At 38.3% G+C, this 22,711-nt stretch overlaps 1 protein-coding gene across 4 annotated transcripts in view; it reads left to right on the forward strand.

Annotated features, from left to right (window-relative positions):
- LOC131686976 (myc box-dependent-interacting protein 1) overlaps nucleotides 1–22,711 on the forward strand; it is a 144,294-nt gene that overhangs the window by 101,150 nt on the left and 20,433 nt on the right. For all 4 annotated transcript variants that reach the window (XM_058971009.1, XM_058971010.1, XM_058971011.1 and 1 more), the window contains exons 2-5: nucleotides 17,469–17,604; nucleotides 17,678–17,868; nucleotides 17,928–18,032; nucleotides 18,096–18,348. In XM_058971009.1, coding sequence (XP_058826992.1) covers nucleotides 17,469–17,604; nucleotides 17,678–17,868; nucleotides 17,928–18,032; nucleotides 18,096–18,348 — 685 coding nt within the window. The remainder of the gene's footprint in view (nucleotides 1–17,468; nucleotides 17,605–17,677; nucleotides 17,869–17,927; nucleotides 18,033–18,095; nucleotides 18,349–22,711) is intronic.

The following is a 22,711-nucleotide window of genomic DNA, read 5'->3' on the forward strand; positions in this document are numbered from 1 at the left end:
GCTTAATCTTTATCTATGAAAGAACGAACACCGTTTTTGCACCTAATCACTTAATCATGGTGCGATTTACGATTCGCACACTGACGGAAAAGCAATAACTAACAAAAAGGCATTGTGTATATGAATGGAGAAGGTACCCTGTGCAATGGAGAGGAGCAGGGAAACCGCACTGTTGCATTGGGACGCTGTGTAGTGAATTGTGCTCGAGAAGTGCTAGACATGCTTTGATGATCAGAATACTTGTGAAGCATAAATAAAATCATGATTTTGAACGTTTCATTTTATTCTCAGTTTTTGAGCTTGAGCTTGTGCGACCACCCCTGGTTGCTACCGTTATTGATCGGGACTAACTGAAATTGTACAGAGAATCAATAGATTATCATAGATGCCTGTGAGTAACAAATCATCCGTCAAATTACAACTTCTGGTAATCCCAAGTTATTTATTAATCAATATCGGTGCCGGCCAGGTCTGAACTTAGATCGCACCAGGAATAGGAAGGAATGTTAGTTTGATTTCGCTAGTGGTCGTATTGCGCAACCCACAAGTATCACGAAGGAGGGGATTATTAGTAAGGATTGGGATTCAAAATTGTGTTGGAGTTCAGGCGCGATTCAAGATTTTGGGGGTCTTTGGGAGCGCAATCACTGGAAGACTTATTAACGGATGTTCAATAACAAATGAGAATGATTCTGTTATTAAAATAAAGAGCGTAAAATTTTTCTCTCCAAGAGAATTGCTCTCTGTACTCCCTAGAAATGGGTGGCATGTATCTTTTCGTTCGGCTGCTGTCAGTTCAATCGAAGATGGCGTCCAAACAGCAAGCACTCCGCGAGCGTGTTGTACGGTTTTACGAAACACATGGTCATCGCGGAAAAAATTTTACGGTAGACCACTTTCGAGACGAAAACGTGCCCGTGAGTACAGTTTACCGGATTCTGGCATCCCTGAGCGTGTAGCGGAAAGCCGGTATCGACCGTCCGGAGAACATAATGACGAACAAGAAGAAGAAGGAAGCATTGAAAAAGCTATTCGACAACAAGGACGGAACGAGTTTGCGTGACGCCGGTCGAAAATATCACTGCTCCCATACCTTGATTCGCCGAACCCTCAAGATGGAGGACATCATCTGTAGGAAGAAAACTCGATCCCCCGAGTACACGGATGAGCAGATAGCGATCGTGAAATCGCAGTGCCGGTGGATGACCGAGAACTAACGCGGAACGTCATTCGTCCTGGACGATGAAAGTTACTTTCCGCTTTCGAAGAACCACATTCCTGGAAATGACAGCTACTATGCCAGCGACAAGTCGGCCACACCCCCCCAAGTAAAATATAAGTTTAAGCATAAATTTGAAAAAGGTTATGCTGTGAATGTCTTGAGAAAATTCTGCTGTCCTTAAAGGAGCACCATGCGGATGGGAAGTATGTCTTCTGGTCGGACAAGTCGTCACCAAGAAGACGCTGGAGTATCTTGAGCAGAAAAAGATACCGTACGTGCTGAAAGAAAGGAACCCAACCAACTTGCCCCAGTGCCGTTCCATTGAGGATTTTTTCGGCTCCCTCAGTGACCTAGTGTATAAAAATAATTGGCGGGCCAAGGATACGAAACAGGGCCCCTTCTCCAATATTCATTGAAGTTTTTTTGCAGAATAAACATTATGTTTTAATAAGTGCGCCCAGAATAGGCTGAAGCAATAATTTGTCGCTTCATATTTTTATTTTACATCTTGTTACGCTTTAAATAAAAATACAAAAAATGACCGTATAGTGAAGCTAGGTAGATATTAGCGCGTCCCGGATTGCAAGAGAGCAGCTTGCTCGATTTTCATGATATTGATATCAAATTAAAAATAATTTAATGCTCTTCAATATGATAATCATTCTTAAGATGTGGAAACACAGCCATATTTGAAAAAAAAATGAAGTCGATGGGTTATGGTTTATACGATTACGTAAAACTACGGCCCAGAAAATGCCGAACAACTTTACAGAAGAAAATGTTGTGCTAGAATGTCCCAAAAAGTAGCCGATGCTGATCTAGCATATTTCGATGAGTCTAATTAGAAGACAAACACAATTTTCCTGTCAACATTTCCCATAAAATTTCAAATTGAATGCGTGATACATGGTCGTAATTATTTGAAATTTGTAATAATCCATCAATTCCAAAAATACTTTTTGTTGAACTGCGTCATGTCTTGACTTTTTTGGTGTAGTGCATATAAGTAGATTCACTTATCCCTCCCCTCGGAAGTCGCGTTGTGCATTGAGTGCACAATATTTTGAAATGAAGGCGAAATCTTCTTAGACATTCAGGCGGTCGCCTAACTGTAGATAATGATGCAACTTCCTCAGGGCTAAAGGCGAATACAATGTTAGTTTCAACAACCCTGTAAAAAAGCGGAATTCGAAATTTTAAAAAATCGCGCAGCTTTCCCCACTTGAACGATTGAAAACGAATCTTACTTGCAGTTTCGTTTTCACCGGATGGTCGGAATCGATCGTATCGTGCACCGTCCTAAGCACCGAGCAGCAATCATTGGAACCGGTCCGTTGACTAACCTATTTATTAACATTCACTTTGCTCGGCACGCTCATACCCACCCATATAACTAGGCGTATAATCGCCTGTTTCCGTAAGTGTTGACTTTCGTTTTCTTCCAGAAGTTTTGTTTGTTTTCTATTAATATTATCACTAACATAAGAACCTTCGGACCAATTTTTTCCGGAATAAACCTCCAAATTTCGCTATAGGAGGGCAATGAGTCCCATTTTCTCGAACGAACTCTTCCGTGGTACATGCAACATGATGCTGTCTGCAACAGATTGCAATCTAAGGTACGTTCATCTGATCACAGCAGAGACTGGTTTTAGCTCCTACAAAGCTATTCTCACTGGCAGTTAAACTTTACGATGATAATGCCATTTTTACGTCAGATGCTATCTTTGTGGCATCTAATAAAGGTTGCCGCATTCCCCCAAAGAAGGTGGGACGCACATGTTGTATGCAATTCAATGGGTAACCAATCCCCGCCGGCAGCTATTGAATAGAGTAAAGTCTTGTTTCGATTCATTAGTGACCGATAATTATAATTATTTTCACGCGCCATTCCCCTAACTGCCTTCCAATCATCAAACACCATGTGGATACTCACTCAATAGACGACAGTGTCTAGAGAAAGGTTTCCTCTAGGCTACGAGCTGAACCGAAAGCAGTGTCTGAAAAACAACTGCATCCAATGGATTGTATAGGGTAATTAAGCAAGGCAATGGTCGCCTTCGATATACAAAGCGCTGATGAATTCAACCAATCTATGTTACCATTCACCAAAAAAGAACCCTCTCGGAAATTCGTTCGCTTTCGTTTCATCACGGTCGGGAGGCGGCATTGGCTGGTTAGAGTTGGGTTGAGGCAGGTAGGAAGGAGGCATTGGTTATGTTAATTCCGTAATTTTCATATAACACGCGATTAATGTTCAAAACCATATTGTTGTTGTAGATTAGTATGTGTTTTCTGCTTAGCAATTTACGCTATTGCAGTATACGGGTTAACTGTTTCGCCTTGATATATGTTAAATCTAATCCCATTACGAATATGTTATGATGACATACACTGTCTCAACAAATGATTGAGGCAATCCAGGGACGAATCATCCATCATTCAATAGGCGTAGATTGAATTGGCGAATAAAATTGAAATGGGTTGGACTTTTTTAATTAGATTTGTTTATTTGACCTGGCACATTTGCGTTAATTTGACGGCGCAAATTGCTTTGTCATTACTAATACTAAGGGAAATAATCTTAAAACTAGAGCTGCAGATCGTAAAACAAAAGATAGTAATTGAATTTTAATAAGATTAAGGAGGTTAGACTCATTAAGATCAGTAGTATAGACAGAAAGAGGTGTTAGATGTAACACTCTATTCCGAAAGTATTAAATATGAGTAGACAAAATAACTTGTACCCAACGAGCTTGGATCTCAACGAAGAGGGCCCGGCGACTAATTTTCATGGCTATTTTTCAACGTTTGAATCTGCAAGTGACTTTGATGATGGTCGTGGATGAAGCAAACTCACTTATAATAGCAGCATACCAAGAAACTTGTCCGTTTTGAGCTATGCGTGCGTGGAGATGAAGTTGATGGAATACCAAACTTGCTAATCTCAAAAAGTTATGTAGAAAAGCTTGGAATCGCAGACGCAGAGCCAGGACGGAAGCATTTCCACCACTGTAGACCACAAAAAAATAGGCATGCTTCGGGAATTTTCCATGACGCAATAAAGAGATGGATCGAGTTCAGTTGTAAGGTAAAAAGATTTTTTTGAATAATTTTGTCACAAGATGGTGGCTGTGCAACATTCTCCCTCCTCTACACACCAAAAAAATCTGAATTTTATAGTTGACGTAATTGCAAACATGACACAATTCAACAACTAGTAATTCACGAAATGACGAAACATTACCGTGTTCCATTTAATTTTACATGCTACATATACTTTACATGCGCAATGACATAAAATTACACTTCCTACCATTCAGAACAAACGCTTTATGTGGAGTAATTTTACATGATTTACGAAATTAAACCTCATGTAAAATTAAAATCAAACGTAAAACTAAGTCATTTTTGATGCTCGTATATGTCATGGTCAGGAGACGTAAATTTACACTATTTTTTCTAGGTGTGTAGGTTGATGGGTTTGACGGTATTGCAAACATAATCAATCATATTTCGTGCATCGATTTTAAAGAAACTGACCGCTAATAGCTTTTATGTTAATGTCCGTATTTTTTTTAAACAAAAATAACGGAAACCCATCACAAAACTTGTGTTCAGCAATAATTTTTATTTAAGAATAAACTCACTTGACATTGTTTTACATTGGTTAAGGGGTTACACTACTGTAGAACACGAACAAATATGTATATTTCGAGATTTTTTGACGCAATAAAGAGGTGAATCGAGATCTGGTAAAATGGGTTTTCTAATACTAGTAATGAAGAACAACATATAAATTTTGTAAGCAATTTTGTCACAAGATGGTAGCTGGGCTGCGTATTCCCGTAGACGTGTCTTTTGGAAAGGGTTCACGGCCGGAAATCTATCTCCCGCAATTTTTAACCTAGAGTTTAAAGCTAAAGTTTTTTCGATTCCTCATTACAATAGCAAGTGACGCACGTAGGATTTTTGCGATATTTTGATTTTTGGCGCTCTTTTTAGTAAAGAAATGGCTGTAAATGTCACAAAAATCGACCAAATCTTGTTTATTAAAAAAATAACCGATAAAAAAAATAATCCTACGTACGTACGTCGTTGGAGAAATTATTTTTGAATATTTTGTGAAAATTTCAAAACCTTCCCCTAGGTTGACGGGTTTGACGGTATTGCATCATCATCATCAAGCAGCACCTGACAGACAACTGCTTTAAGATGGTTATTGCATTCGCCTCGATAGTGGTGCATCGAGGAGACCGAGAGGACTTATAGGCCTTTTTTATGTTTTGTGTTTTTTCATACTCCACACCAGCCCTAACTAACAGTCAGCCAACAGCCTGTACACATTGGCGAGGCAGGCTGGTGGATCGCCGTGGATTGGCCTTTTCTGTGGGCTGTGTTTGCAAACATTGTGCAACAGCTTAATGGTAGTATTTGTGAGCACAGCTCGCAGTGGGGGTCATTGCGTGTCGAATTATTGGTCAGCTTCGTCATTGTGCAAAGGTCAATAAAATAAATAAAGAAACGTATAAGTAGAAACCTCTTTTAGTACTAGTGTACAATGGTTATTAGGATGGGACAAAAAATAGATTCCAGCTCCGAGCAACTTTTTAGGTACCATTTGGGTCCTAGAACAACTGTGTAAATTCTTAGCTCGATCGGTGAAACTATATTTTTGCGCCCACTCTTTAAAGTTTACATGGGATTTTGTATGGGAAAGTTAACTTTTACAAAATAATTCCTCCAAGAGTCGCTCATTACTTCCTAAAAATAAATCGTTATGTGGTTTGTATAGGAAATTTAACAAAGAAAAAAAGTCTCGAAAACCGCGAAATGATCTGATGCTTGAGAAAAAAGTTATTAAGCAGAAACCGATTGATGCTCTGATGATTGATAAAATATTAATTTTTTCTAGCACCACTGCTGTTGGCTGTCCAATTATACGCAATTTTGTTTTAATCCTCTCTTAATGTATCTAAATCGTTTATCTATACTATTTGGCCACTTCGCAAGGTTTTGAGAAATAAATTGAGGCTTCTTTTGTACATAATAAGAGAAAGTTAAAATTTTTGTATATAATAAAACCGTCAGAAGCAGTGATGCTATGAAAAGTGAAATTTTCATCAATCTTCAGGGCATCAATCAGTTTTTGCTTAATAACTTTTTCCACAAGCATCAAATCGTTTTGCAGTCTTCTAGACTTTGTTTCCTTGACAAATTTCCTATAAAAATCAGACATCAGTTTATTTTTAGGAGCTAATGGGCGACTCTTGGAAGAATTAATTTGCAAAAGACAATTTTCCCATGCGAAATCCCATGTAAACTTTAAACCGTGGGCGCAAAAATATAGTTTCACCGATCAAGCTAAAAATTTGCAGAGTTGTTCTGGGAACTAAATGGGACCCAAAAAGTTACTCGGAGCCAAATTTTATTTTTTTCATATAACCATGTCCCACTCTAATGGTTATATGCTAGTCGTTTTGTTTGTATTCGTCTGAGCATTTGTGACAGCTGGATCAGGGAATGGATGTAGAACTGACACATATGATAGAATAGTTGGTAAATCTAGTGTTCAATATGTACATTCGGTTCTATTCATTCGGGAAGATTGAATTGGTAAATTAAGGTACAATTAGTTTTCCGACGCACGTGAATCATCCATTCCGGTCAGCATAGCATGATGAAATCCTGTTTTTATTGTCGTTCTATTAGGTTGTTTTTCCACTACTGATGTATACCAAAAATAATATAGGTCAATTTATACATTTCTAGTTAATCTGTTTGCATTGTATTTCTTTATTCGGCATGCTATGAACTCTTTTATTACTATATCCTAAATTAGAATCATACTGTCACTCACTAACACAATTAATTGCATATTCTCTCATATACACTCGCAATCTCTCCCATTCCAAGCGTACAAACGCTCGTTTCTTCGCAATCATCTACACATATTAAAGCAAATCCATTGCTCGCGCGATCATGTATCTGTTACGTCCGGAAGTCTACCCTCGGATATAGAAACCTAGACTCATACCTTCAGTTGGACCAAACAAACAATGACGCTGACATGACCGGGAACTCTAGTGATATGGGAAAACTGATTCTTCTAGCATCTAGCACTAAAAATTAGGCATTAGACTTACGTTCCGCGCCAAATCATTCAAGAATACATGCAAATGGCCACACGATTATAACATAGAATTTATGCACGTTAATATAAAAACGCTCGAGCCCTTCGCGATCACACTATCCACGCCAACAGACAAATATTCATCCCTGGACTCGAACGCTAAAACTCACACTTTCCACGACCACACCACCACAGGACTTATACTTAGACTTTACATACAATGTCACATGCAATAATTACAGGTTTTCATCTGGCAACTGGGGGAAGCACATCTCAAACGCAGAATTTATCATTTCAATGATGACCTTGGATCTGCGTTGCCTGTGTTCCTGTTGCCTTCGTCCGTCAAGGATGTATGAAACCCGCTAGCTACAACCCTCGGCCCTAGTTGCCCATAAAGGGGGAAAACGAAGAAAAAAAATATTCTGTGAAAATTTTAAAACGATCAAAAATCATTTGTTCGAGTTATGTTTCCGGCCAGCTAAAAATGTGGTTTTGAGAAAAAACACGGCTAAAGTTTTCAGCACGCGTGGAGTATATATAAGATGTGTTGAGGCAGAGTTGAAAATTACAACATTTAACAGTTAATGTCGCCTTTAACTTTTTGGTATATCATTTCCAAGTCTCTAAAGTGCATTTTAGACCATTAAAAACAATTTCATTTTTTTAAAATTCTACTGCGGTTTTACCCCTGTACTGATGACAAAAGATAATGCGTTTTCGCAGAACAACACACGAAAACATAAACGACGCCGTAACTAATAGTTGATCCACGATAACAGCCGAAATGACAGTTTCCAACGATTTTCTCTACCGCGTATCTAATTCACGCAACATGAGTGACCTCCACAATAACATAAAAAATATATTGCCCTATACCTATTGTACCCCATACCTATTTAACTCCATTCTACTCTATATATGATTTTCAAGACTCTAAGCACATTTTAGACCAATAATAAATTTCGATTTCAATAAAAACACTTTAGTCGGCTCGCAAACCTTACGCAAATGTTCATCGATCTTGTGAACTGAAATTGAATGTCTGCGGATGTCCTCAAGGTGGAAAGCTGTCATCACTCCTCAAGGTGATATGCTGTCATCGATATCAGTGAAAAAACTTTTGTATTGGAAATGTTAAAGAATTTGTTGCATTTTTCGAACCACAATTGCAGCATTCTAATTAGGGACTAACTGGACATTGTAAACTCACAACATGGCTAATATTCAGCGTGCTGAGTATTATTTGTGTGATCTTTGTAAATCCGATCACGGAACCTTATATCATTTTATATGTAACTGTCCCGTAGTAATGCAATTGCGTATCCGGATTTTCTTCCACCTCCATTCCCTTTCCTTCAGAAAAACGATGAGATGACATGCCAAGGCATAAATCTCCGAATAATATGGGACACGTACCAGTCGAGCCAATATATTCGGTTACCTGATTCTATCATAATTACTTTTTGCACAACTTCTTCAAAGATACTAAACCACTGAAGTTCACGGTTTCGAAAACTGTTTTCAAATATCTTCTTAATTAAATCTGATCTGATAAACGGCAATGTGATTTTTCATCATTTCCCATATACTTTACGATAAACGAAATGCAATCTCAGCGCACACCGGTTGGTTTTTTATTGAACTGCGCTATAGCACAGCTAGAGCTGTGCGGACTTTTCGATACGCTGTACATATACTGCCATTGTATGCAAAAGTGACGTAAGTGCCATAGAGTTTTTTTTTCAGGAAATCAATTTTTGTCTGGCGTGATAATAAGGTCATTTTTTTAAGTCACATGCACCAAAAGATGCGGATTTCTTTAGTGAACTTATAAATACGAAAAAGTGAAATTCGACCAAAGTGACGTTTGCGTCACTTTTGTATACAAGAGCAATATCGGTTTCAAACATGATGGCGAAGGAGACTACTTATCACTAGAATAATAGGTGCAAAGCTGGTTTAAGCAAATAATTTTGTTGGTGGCGGCGATATTTGGATGAATCGGCATTCGGGCCCGTCGAATTTGATGTTATTCCACTTGCCTAGATTTAAAAGTTAGCAAGGTGATTGTTTTTTTTGCAGTCATGGTCGCCAAGCAGTGCAGTGCATGAGGGTGGAAATTGGGTTCACGTCACATCAGTTTGCAAATTGAACCGCTGATAGACGTAACCGGGTAAATAGCAAGCATTCTATTTAAACGAAAAATGGATAACGGTTTAATATAGGGATTGATTCATTCGCTGGAGCATTGCGATTGGTATAATTGAAAGAAAACTGACGTCGCGAGAATAGCAAATATTTGGTCAAGGCAATTAGGGATGAATGAAAAAAGTTTTAACTAAGATACGATACTACGATCGTTGGAGAAAAAATAGGTGCTATATGAAACTCCAGTACTACAATCATAATCTTTAACTGTCAAAAATGATGTCATATAAACTAATTTTGGGAGTTTTGTCGAACACAATATAGATTTTGCAGTGTCTCAGAACCTATGTTCATTAATTCAACCTTTTAGAAAAAAGACAGGTCGTCCAACGTAACAGGTAGTCAAAAAAGGTTTTTCGCAATAAAAAAATTCGTTCAAAACCCCCATCACCACCGATAACCTATCATTACGCGTTTTCTTTAGCAGGCGAACATCAGTGCATCAAAAGGTTAAATTCGAAGATTGACACTGCTGTTGGATAGAACGCCAACTAACCTTTAACCTGTCCTCCTCATTTATGTGTACTCTTCGTGATCCGAAACTAACATATTTGATATCCACCTATCTGACCCCACGCAGACCCAACATCAACTCACATTACGCTCGATTCCATTCGCGTAGTAAACCCCCACCGGTTCCTTTCTTCATCCACACCAGATCCACTTTGCGATAGCGAGTTCAACTCATGCCAATTTCAACATTCCTCGTCGACTTTCGCTGATTCCTCGCATGGGGTAGCTTCGGTCGGTTCGCGGAGACAGCATATTTATTGGCTGCGGCTGTCAACGAAGCAGCACACGAGACAACGAGAAAGCAAAGAAGCTTATTTACGGCTTGACCACCAAACTAACCTTTAATTTAATTGTTCGTCAGTCTTTGCCTTTTTCCGGCACGCAGCATTCACTGTTAACCTCCGCTGCAAGTATTGTTTCTCTGTAGTACAAATTAATGCATTCCGTTTTGGATTGACTGTGATGTTTATATTTTGGCTAGCAGAATAAATTTGTAGGAAAGCGAAAGTTTTGTTTTTCTTTTGTTGGGACAGTTATGAAGTTCCTCTGGAATGTCAACGATATTTTCGAGGCCTTTCGGACTGTGACAAAAACAAAGGAATACCAAGGGTTTTTATTAAGCACGAGGCATTTGACAGCCTACACTCGAATCCCTTGTTATGCGGGAAATAAATTCAAATTCGTATAAAAAAATTAACAATTTGGCTCAAGTTGGACAAGGAATCGACTCACTCTTTTGCAGACACTTCGTCATAATACCAAGTTAATAAATAAAGCTGTCTAGACTTTTATAATAGAACTAAGCAAAACATGATCAACCAAATTTCAAGGCAACAACGCAATGATCTAACAATCTAATTTGTTACAGATTTGATACATCTTGGCTTGTGATGCCAGTAAAAGGTAAATGCAGTGTAAGCTCCATACATTCAACTATTACACGGAAAAATGTCCCCAAAATAGTGAATAAAGTACCCTGAATTCAGGAACAATCACATTACGAAATTGGATATATGGAGATACTTTTTTTTTGTTTTGCGAACTACCGTCACGGCTTCCGCCATGTTATTACGAAATCGATTTTCTGAACTAGTGCACAACTGTATGAATATTGTTCGTAAAACCAAAGGTTGACTCGTGATGTTATTCAAAGATTTAGGAACATTATTCAGTCCGACTGTATGACGAGTCACAGTGGCCGGAGGCCGGACAAAACCTTAAAAAGTTATATTTTAATTATTAATATTTTGTATTTTTCTTAAACTTCACATGTATGATACATATTCAAAATTTTGTGGTCATTGGATAAGAATACAATTTTTTACAGTTTTTTAATGATTTTAGTTTCCGAAACCATAACTTATATGTTCACTTCAAATGCATGTTGCTCTTTTGATTTTGGTCAGATTTTAGCACAACTAGTTTTATTTTGTACGGAAACGAATGAACTTGGTTTGCGATCATAATATATTCGCTAAGCTTGCTATGGCTTTTTTGTTTAATTATGTCTGACCAAAAAACATTTTTCACTAAACAGGGCGACGAAACGGTTCGGGACGGTCAAATATTAAACTTTCTATGGAAAATTACCTCTACTTTTCGAATATTACGGTCTCGTTAAGCGCCTCGGTGCGCCAACGGGTTTAAAGAGATTTTTAATTTTTGGTACTGATATGGATGCGCATGTTGTTTTGTGCAAGATAATTAAAAATCTAAAGGTAACGCGTTATACAATGGGTTTAAAGTAGTGTTTTTCATTTCTTATGATATTGTTGATATAGATGATCAGTAAAGAAAAATCTATCATAAAAATAGGATCAAAGTCATAAGAAAGGTTCAATCCCAAGTAACAATTGAGGTTTTATAGCACGCTACAAGTGCACTCTAAGTTTTAGGAGTGGCTATAAAACCACCGTAAAACCTCAATTGTTACTAGGGATGACACTGTTTGGAAAAATGAATCTAATATTTTATGGCTTGACATCAAAAATGAACTTAGCACTTTAAAAATAGATTATTTTGTGATTTTCAGCTAAATTAGTTTTCGTTCGAAGGTCCACCACAGCACAGTGGTCCATAATGTAAATTTAGCAGGAATTTAAACTTTTTGCTAAAATTAAATGACTTAGCCATACAATATGTTTGGCAAAGTTGTTGTACTTTGCAATTCTTCTAATTCTAGCGATAGTTAAAATTGAACTTTTTAACGGTTCGAGATAGAGTTATAGATGAACTTGTAAAACAACACATTATAGACAAATTTGCCGAAGACACGCAAGCTCTAGCTTTTATACTTTCCATTGCACAACAAATTCAAATCTAAGCTTTAGGGTGTTGCTTTAAAAAACCGTTTTTTTTTCTTCTATTCCTTTTGTCTTTTTTTCTTAAACACAAAAGTGCTCTTTGGACAACTTGAAGATTATTTTAAGGCGCATAATTTGCTTTAAAACACCAATTACTAAACTTTTTTCGTTTCAAGGTTGTAAGAACTTTTTAATAAAAAATATAACTTTTTCAAATAGCATTATCTTCGATTAGGACACTTAACATTTAATACCGTTGCTGTCAAATGAAATAGCATGGCTGGTAGAATAGATCACCAAAAAATGGAAAATGCGATACTTTTTTATATCTTGCAATATTTACTCAAAAAATAGTTTATTTTTAGTAAAAAGTATGTATAACTTTCTAACGAGAGAAGCTAGATGTTCGGTTGAAACAAATTGTTCTTCTTCAAAATATCTGAAATTATTTCTAAAGTGATCTTAATGAAAAATTAAAACTGCGAAAGTTATGTAAAGAAATTCATTTTTTAAGAAACCCCCTATTTTTCAGTAATTTTTTTGTAAAATGAAAATACACGACATAGAGTTCCTGTGTCTTCGACAAAGTTTTTAAAAATTTTATTTTCTGCTATTTTACTGGAAAACAGCGAAACACTATCTCGAACCATTAAAAAATCAATTTTCTGATTTTAAAAAATTTGAACCCCCCTACCAACTATTTAAAATAATAGAAAAGTACTGTAAAGTGCTATATTTTGCCATTAAAGCGAAACTATATATTTTATATTGCTCACCGTGAAGGTAATTTTAACATATTGCGAAGAATCAATTCACAAAAAAAATATTTTAATGTAACTTTTTCAGTTTTCATTTTTTCCCACCTATCCTTCAGATGTTTTTCAAAGTTTTTCAAACGAACATTTTGTTCTAACACATCAACACGCTAGTTTTTATTATTCAAAAGATATAAGTACTAATAATATCAAAAATAGATTTTTCGAAATCAATTTTATGAAATTTTAGAAAATATCGCGCACGCTATTTTTGCTCGATTATAACTCTAATCATGACCTTATTCTTAGTTGAAAGGAATAATCTTTTGTTTGCTCCAATGAGTGATATTGCTATTTCTAAAAAAATCCACATTTGGCGAAAAACTCTTCAGCAAAAGTAGTTAGATATGTGGTGCCATGAAACAAATTATTCGCCTTAAAACAATCTTAAAGTTGTCTGAAGACTACTTTAGCTTTAAATCAATACCGCAAAAGTTATTTGAATAAAACAGTTTTTTTTTTTCTAAAAACATCAAGAAACACCCCCAACCATCGATTTTGAATTTGTCGTAAAATGAAAACTATGACAGATAGAGCTTACATGTCTTCAACAAACTTTTCCAAAAATTTGTCGTTCTTCAACTTCGCTGAAGGTCGTTTGGCTCTAGCTAGAATTATTAAAAAGTTAATTTTTCGATCTTGGTAAAATTAGAACCACCCTAACTGTTGGTTTAACAAAATTAAGGGACTCACAAACTACGAAAACTTCTCCAAAGACTTAATAAGGCTAAGCTCTTTAGTTTTAGTAAAATCTCAAAATTGCTGCTAAATTTGCATTCTGGACCACTGTGACGTGAACTGATTCATGATGTATTATATCTTAAACGTAATCTGCTTGTCGTAGTTGTGAATTAGTTCACAAAATCAAAACAGTATGGATACTTTCGCGTGTACTATTGGTCGAAACTCGTGGTTTTTTCATGAATCCTTTCACTCTTCGTGTACTAATTCATGATTCCTAATATACTATTCACCATTCATTATCTGTGCTCGTGAAATAGTTCACAAAATCATCAAATATTCATGTGCTTGCGAATATGCTCATGATTTCCAGTTTAATAGTCACGACTCACCATTCGTGCTCGTGAAATAGTTCACAAAAGCATAAAATATTCATATATTCCTGAATTAGTCGGTGTTAAGTCAGACCGGACTAAGTCGCAAAACATCAAAAAATGAGTTAATGATAGAACTGGATAAAGAATTTCTTCATCTACATTTCACTTTTACCAGATTTGAAATATGAAACAATAAAAAGGAATTATGGCAAAAATGATTTTTCAATTATAATGTGAAGGATGCTGCGATTCAAACTTTAAACGCGTTTTTCTCAAAATCAATGCACTGTCACTTAGTCCGGTCTGACCTAACACCGACCAATTGGTTCATAATCCCTCGTGTTAGAATCACGATGTGAAGCAGTTCACAAAATTATAAAACATTATTTATGTCTTTGTGAACTGTTTCATGATTCCTAGTTGTGACCTGTGTTTCGTTGGTCACAATAAATCCGTGCTCACTGGGCCAGCTTAACCGCAAATACTTATCAACTCTGCCTATCTCAATGACGAGCAAATAACGCGCTCACTAAGCATTGCGTTTATCTGAGATACATGTAGATTTTCTTCGTTGGTTCCATTTATTTCTGAATTTATTGTGAAATATTTACGTCCTCTATTCAGACCCATATTATTGAACCATTTTTGCCCGCGAATCCGAATCACTTTTGTTTACCAAATACTGCTTCAAATAATACTATGAAACATAATTTTAAATAACGCGGACGGGCATAGCCTAGTTGATAAATCGAATCTCTTGTACGCAGCTTCCCTTGGTTCGATTCCCAACCTCGCACATAGGATTAGAGCTTTTTCCAAAAGAAATTTCTCTAACCCGAAAGGAGGCGAAGGGCCCTATGGTTAATGAATGGCCCTGGAAATGAAAGGTGAATCAAGTATTCCCTGAACTCTGAGCTTAAATTCTATTTCGAAAAAAGGTGATTTCTGTGACTCTAACTCCGTTCGATCCAAGTATTCCCCACTCTAGATTGTGAACAGTTCGCTCGAAAATCCTTCAGACGATCCCGTTCCCCCAGAATGCGTCCCTAGACGGTGGCACTTTGTAGATGGATTGAGATGAATGAACTGCCGCCACAGTTTGCATAACACTTGGCACCAGTAAATTCTCTCCACAGCGCAGGTTCTTTAAAATACGGTACAATTCATGAAATACAGCCGGTCTTCGTGCTAAAAATACTTAAATTAAACGTAAAAAATAAAGACTTTTTCCTTACCAGCACCGGTCCCGACTCGCTTGTGCAAAGTGTCTTGAACAGATACTCACTGAGTACTATATGTAGGGGATTGGTTCCTATTGTCGACGCATTAGTCAGAACTGACGTTCATCTCGAGTGTTTGAGTTGTGAAAAAATAACTGAGTACTGATGACATATGAAGTTCAAAATGTACGACGTTCTCATTTTTCTTCCTAACATTCGGCTATGTTTGTACACCAATTGTTTACAAGCTAAGTTCACAATGTAATCATACGCCTACGTATGGCCAAATCAAGTGCAGCTTTGTACTTTTCTCGAAAAATATAGATTTTGTGTTTGGATGATATAAACAGTTAATATATCGAAAAATTATGTAAAGCAAATAAAATAAACAAAAAATTTTAAATAATTTAAAATGAAATGAATAAAATAAACTATAGCAAATAAAATAAGATAAAACATATGAATAAAATAAAGAAATTAAATTAAATAAGTACCACCGGGAATATCGGGAGCAGTTATGTAAATAGTATTTTGAGATCAATGCTACAGAAAACAAATCGATAATTAAAAGAAAGCAAAGCGTTTGGAGCTTTTCAATTCTGAATTCTATATATTTGTAATTAAAAGTGAGTTATTATGGATTTGTTTCTTATCCGAATCATCGGCGGATGGGTTGAATCTACATGCTGAGATGAAGTTAGGAACATATCCTCTATTTATTAGCTAATAAAGGCGAGCGGCCAAAATATCGTGTCACACAGAGCTACACCGATGACATCATGTTCTCGAGGAGCGCAGATAGATGAAACCGGTCGGTCGGTGCCTGCTGAGTTTACTCAGGATGCTTAGGTTTAAAAAAAGAAACCGGAAGTTTAGATTTTTAGCTGCAGCTATATGCTCTTTTATGAAGTAATTGTAGTGTGTAGTCTATGTATCATTCTCGAGCGGTACGCGGTATACTGGGTAAACATACGCCGATTCGATTTGATTATTTAAATTTGTCGCGGCCCACGTGTTGTTCGCCTTGTAGTATTTGGGTGTTGCCAATCATGAGTGCGTTAAATGGTCACTAATTTACCTCGAATTAGCACATTTTGTACGAAGGCATAGTAACGATTGTCAGAGTAAATTGTATTACAACGCTGTCAATTTATTGAAAAGTCTCTTGTATTTATTGGATATAAACTAAATATGTTGGATAGTTTATACATGTACTAAACACAATATATTGGATCAGTTATTGGACGTTATTCGGTCAAGGTTTCAATATTTTCATTTTACGTCATTCAGGAATGCTTGTACGGTCATATCGAGTATCCACTTCCTAAGCTTTTCGTTTGCATCATGGCCTAATAGTTTTGATTGAAAGAAATTCGGAGAAAAATATCCTTGGCGACTTATCGGACCAGATTATTTTATTATCATTGTGCACGCTGCATGAAACCAAATTCGTTCAATATAATATTTTGCATGGTGCTGTTCCAAAAAATGAATGTTTTAACGCATTCAGTTCTATAAATTTCGCCATAGGTTATATGATGCCCGTTGTACTAACACCGCTTCGTTTTCCACATGTGCAGATTACTTGCCAAATAAGGTATTTCGATGCGAAAAACGGCATTTTTATTTTTTTGACGCGATCATCCGCTTTATATTTGTCCTTTTCAGAAAAATTACTTTCCTGATACTTATTACAACTTTATCGATTGACGTACGATTTTCGTTGCAAGCGTACGCGTTTTTTCAAGTGCCTCCAATGAATGCACCTCCATCTTAACTGAAACATATAACAATACATTTCAAAGTGAATCTGTACAAAATTTGAAAAAAAAAAAAAGTGATAGCCAGTTTTAAGTCTTATAATTTTGTATTCGCTGTTAAATTGGTCGTTTATTGAATTAATCATATTTAAAAAATGTTATTTTCCAAACATTTCGAAGAAAGCTAATAAGAAAACAACATCTAATCCATATCAACGTTCGTATCTTTTCAGCTTTTACAAAATCTCGGCAAAGTTGACCGCACTGCAGACGAGATTTTCGATGAACATCTGACCAACTTCACCCGACAGCAGAACAGTGCCACTAGACTACAGAAAGAGTTCAACAACTACATCAGATGCGTGCGAGGTTTGTTATCATACTTAAACACACACACTTTTTCCAAATTCGCTACAAATACGGTTTTGCTACAATGTTGCAGCTGTTCAGAGCGCTTCCAAAAGTCTGATGGATGCCATAAACGAAGTGTACGAAAGCCAGTGGACCGGTTCGGAGGCACTGTACGCGCAAACCAACACAGTCGAAGTGCTATTCCAGGATTTTTCGCACAAGTTAGGTGATCAAGTGCTGATACCGCTCAATACGTACACCTCGCAGTTTCCAGAAATGAGAGTAAGTTTCATCCCCTTTGCTATAGGTTCTCGCGATAACCTCAACGTCTTGATTTACAGAAAAAGATCGACAAACGAGGCCGAAAGCTGGTGGATTACGACAGTCAGCGACACTCCTTCCAGGGCCTGCAAGCAAATGCTGCCAAACGCAAGGACGATGTTAAGGTGAATTTGGAACTTATCACATATCAATTTCAACCTTCTTATGTATTCTACTCATGGTTACAGATCACGAAGGGCCGCGAACAGCTAGATGAAGCGAAACGCACCTACGAAATACTTAACACTGAACTGCACGATGAACTGCCGGCACTGCACGATTCGAGAATACTATTTCTGGTGACAAATTTGCAAACCCTGTTCGCATCCGAGCAGCAGTTCCACAGCGAAACGTCCAAGGTCTACGCCGAACTAGAAGCGATCGTCGACAAGCTGGCCACCGAATCCCAGCGAGGCTCGTATACGCTCAAGAAGATTACTGGTGAGTATTTTCAGGATGTGAGGTGGACAAATTGTGATTTCATAAAGGCCAAATGTGTATGATTATGCTTGATCTAATGTGACATAGATGATTAGCCGCTGATTTGATAAATTAGTCGTATTCTCGAGCTTCACCCAGGAAGGATTCTCAGTGTCTGTAGGATCAAGACAAGAGGTTGAAAATCCAAAAGATATTATTGTTGTTCCAAGACTTTGCTTGCTTTTTGTAATTAGGATTTGCCAGATTAGAGTTCGAGACAGTTTAGTATCGTGATAGCTTGGGTGAATCAGAGGAATTTTCGGAATCGATTCATTACGAACATAACATTCCTGTACGTTGAAAGATTGTTGCATATTTTCATTCTGAGCTGTTTTGCTAGAATCGTTTGTTCGATGGTATGAGCTTTTGGCGATCCTTTAGGATTTCATAGCTAAAGGGGGTCTTCTACTCACGGAGCCTAAAATGGAGCACTTTTTTGGGAATAAATTTAAAACTTTTTTTTATTTTGAAGATACCTACATGTTTTGACTTTTCAATTTTGCTTTTGAAGACGACAAGGAAAATCGCTCCCGACATTTTTTTTTATTCATTTCGTTTATTTGATAGGCACAAATGCGTTAGCTTGGCGGTGCCAAATGCTTATGTTTTTACATTTTGGATATCTTAAAACTAGGAGGTTACAATGAAATATTTTTTTTTACAAAGGAAAAAAAAAGTTTACAGCTATCTTAAGACTAGAAATAAGATTATATACAAGAGAGGGCCAAAAGATTTTTTTGTGAAAAAATTTAAAACAAGGGATTCACTTTGATATACAAGAGGGGGAGTAATAGTATTTTACGAAATATTTTACGGTTATCTTAAAACTAACAATATAGTTTAGTACACAAAAGGGGGAACAAATATTTATGAGAAACTTCACAGAAATCTTAAAACAAGGGATTCAATTCTATTTACAAGATGGAGGACAAGAGTTTCAATAAAGAGTAAAAATTATAGCTATCTTAAAACTAGAAATACAGAATACTAATTTGAATTTTTTAACTAAAACTTATGCTTGGTCAAGATATTCAGAGGGTGGCTTATTTCCGCATCAGTGTAGCAGCAGTTGTATCAAGGACAGGGGAGAGACAGGGAAAGAAGAGCAAAACTTGCAACTTTCGCTCGAAGGGGGGGGGGGGGGGGGAGGGGGATCAGCGCCTCAGTCTGGTAAGTCGTCGAGTACCGGATTGGCGGATGGTATTCTTCGGACCCGCGGGGAATCCTTCAAAAGTCATCGGACCTCGAGTCGCTCTCGCTTCAGTTTCCTTCTATGCAGGCGTAGTGGTAAGGACGACGGCGGTTACATAGTGGCACTCTGGAGCTGATCGGTTCCACAAGGCAGGAGGAAACTCTAAAAACGAGAAATAAAAGAGAGGGGCTAAATTGGGATATTTATCGTTTTTATGAAGGTATAAATAAGGGACATATAGGGGAAATCACGAGTTGCCAGCATATCTCGGACTGGTACATTGGGTGGTCTACCTCGGGCCCGAAGGGATTCCTTTAACTGAGACCTGGCGTCACAATACCCGGCGCATACCCAGACAACGTGTTCGATGTCGTGATAGCCCTCGTCACAAGCGCACAGACTACTCTCCGCAAGCCCAATACGCCGCAAATGCGCATCCATGGTGTAGTGATTGGACATAAGTCGGGACATTACGCGAATAAAATCCCGACCCACATCCATCCCCCCGAACCAAGGCATCGTTGATACCTTTGGGATAATCGAATGTAGCCATCGTCCAAGTTCCCCGTTGCTCCACGAGGTTTGCCAACTGTTGAGCGTCCTCTGACGACAAATACTAAAAAAATCGTTGAAGCAGATTGGTCTTTCGTATATGTCACCATTTAATGCGCCCGCCTTTGCTAATGAGTCGGCCTTTTCATTGCCCGGGATAGAACAATGAGAGGGGACCCAAACAAAGGTAATCTGATAAGATTTTTCAGATAACGTATACAAGGACTCCTGTATCATCCCCAGAAAATACGGGAGTTGCTTTTTTGGCTTCACCGCACGAAGAGCCTCGATGGAGCTGAGGCTGTCCGAAAGGAAGAAGTAGTGATCTGTGGGCAGAGTGTCGATGATCCCAAGGGTGTACTGAATTGCAGCTAACTCTGCGACGTAAACTGAAGCGGGATCATTGAGCTTGAATGAAGCGGTGATAGTATTGTTGAAGATACCGAAGCCAGTGGACCCATCGAGATTTGATCCGTCAGTGTAAAACATTTTGTCGCAGTCGACTTCTCGGAATTTATTATAAAATATATTGGGGATCACTTGCGGGCGTATATGGTCCGGGATGTCGAAGAATACAGTAGAATCAGAAGTATCTAGGAAACGGACACGGTTGGGATTGTACGAAGAAGGATTGATGCTCTGTGCCATGTAGTCGAAGTACAAGGACATAAAACGGGTTTGAGAATTAAGCTCGACGAGCCTCTCGAAATTTTGAATCACCAACGGGTTCAGAATGTCGCATCGGATGAGCAATCGATATGAGAGTTTCCAAAATCGATTTTTTAGCGGAAGAACGCCCGCCAGCACTTCGAGACTCATCGTATGGGTCGAGTGCATGCAACCCAAGGCAATGCGCAAGCAACGATACTGGATTCTCTCCAGTTTGATGAAGTGTATGTTCGCAGCGGAGCGGAAACAGAAACACCCGTACTCCATCACCGACAATATCGTTGTTTGGTACAACCTGATCAGGTCTCCTGGGTGAGCACCCCACCATGTTCCAGTTATTGTCCGGAGAAAATTGATCCTTTGTTGGCATTTCTGTTTCAGATACCTAATGTGACATCCCCAGGTACCTTTAGAGTCGAACCAGACCCCGAGATATTTAAATGTGAAAACCTGGTTGATCGTTGCACCCATTAATAAAAGCTGGAGTTGCGCCGGCTCACGCTTCCTAGAAAAAACAACCAACTCAGTTTTCTCCGTGGAGAACTCAATACCCAGCTGAAGAGCCCAAGCAGACAAATTGTCCAAGGTATTTTGTAATGGTCCTTGCAAGTCGGCAGCTTTGGGCCCTGTAACAGAGACCACCCCGTCGTCTGCAAGTTGCCTTAGCGTGCATGAATTGGCAAGACAATCGTCAATGTCATTCACGTAAAAATTGTAGAGCAGGGCACTTAGACATGAGCCCTGGGGAAGACCCATGTAGCTAAATCGCGATGTTGTTAAATCGCCATGCGAAAAGTGCATGTGCTTTTCAGACAACAGGTTTAGCAAAAAGTTATTTAAAATTGGTGAAAGACCATGCTGGTGCAGACAGAATGTTGATAGAAACTGAGTCAAAAGCCCCCTTAATATCCAAGAAGACTGATGCCATCTGCTCTTTGTTAGCATAGGCCATTTGGATTTCTGTAGAAAGCAACGCAAGGCAATCGTTCGTCCCTTTGCCTTTGCGGAAGCCAAATTGTGTATCTGACAGTAAGCCATTTGCTTCAACCCAATTGTCGAGGCGAAACAAGATCATTTTCTCGAACAACTTCCTAATACAGGACAGCATTGCAATCGGCCGATACGAGTTGTGGTCGGAGGCTGGTTTTCCTGGTTTTTGGATAGCGATGACCTTCACTTGTCTCCATTCATAAGGGACAATGTTACCCTCAAGAAACTTGTTAAATAAATTCAACAAGCGCCTTTTTGCAGTGTCAGGCAGATTCTTCAGCAAGTTGAATTTGATTCTGTCTAACCCTGGGGCGTTATTGTTGCACGATAAGAGAGCAAGTGAGAACTCCACCATCGAAAACGGTGTTTCGTTCGCGGTATCGTGAGGAGACGCGGCGCGGCACGTTTTCTGTACCGGGACAGAGTCCGGACAGATCTTCTTGGCGAAAGCGAATATCCAACGGTTTGAATATTCCACGTTCTCGTTGGTACTATTACGGTTACGCATACGTCGAGCCGTACCCCAAAGAGTGCTCATCGCTGTTTCTCTCGTTAACCCGTCGACGAACCGGCGCCAATAACTGCGTTTTTTGGCTTTCATTAGACTCTTCATTCGCCTTTCTAACGACGCGTACTGTTGATAGCTAGCGGGTAACCCGTCTTCCCGGAAGGCCTTATATGCAGTGGACTTTTCCGCGTACAGCTCTGAGCACTCTTTATCCCACCACAGGGTGGGAGATCGTCCATGGGTATTCGCGCTGGGTACTGGTTTAGTCTGAGCTTGATTCGCACTGTCGAGAATCAAGCCAGCCAAAAACCTGTACTCTTCCTCCGGAGGAAGTTCTTGAGTGGATTCGATTTTAACGGATATCGCGGTCGCGTAACTCTTCCAATCAATGTTCCGTGTGAGGTCATATGAGA

Source organism: Topomyia yanbarensis, chromosome 3 (genome assembly GCF_030247195.1).
Source record: "Topomyia yanbarensis strain Yona2022 chromosome 3, ASM3024719v1, whole genome shotgun sequence".
Taxonomy (NCBI): Eukaryota; Metazoa; Arthropoda; class Insecta; order Diptera; family Culicidae; genus Topomyia; species Topomyia yanbarensis.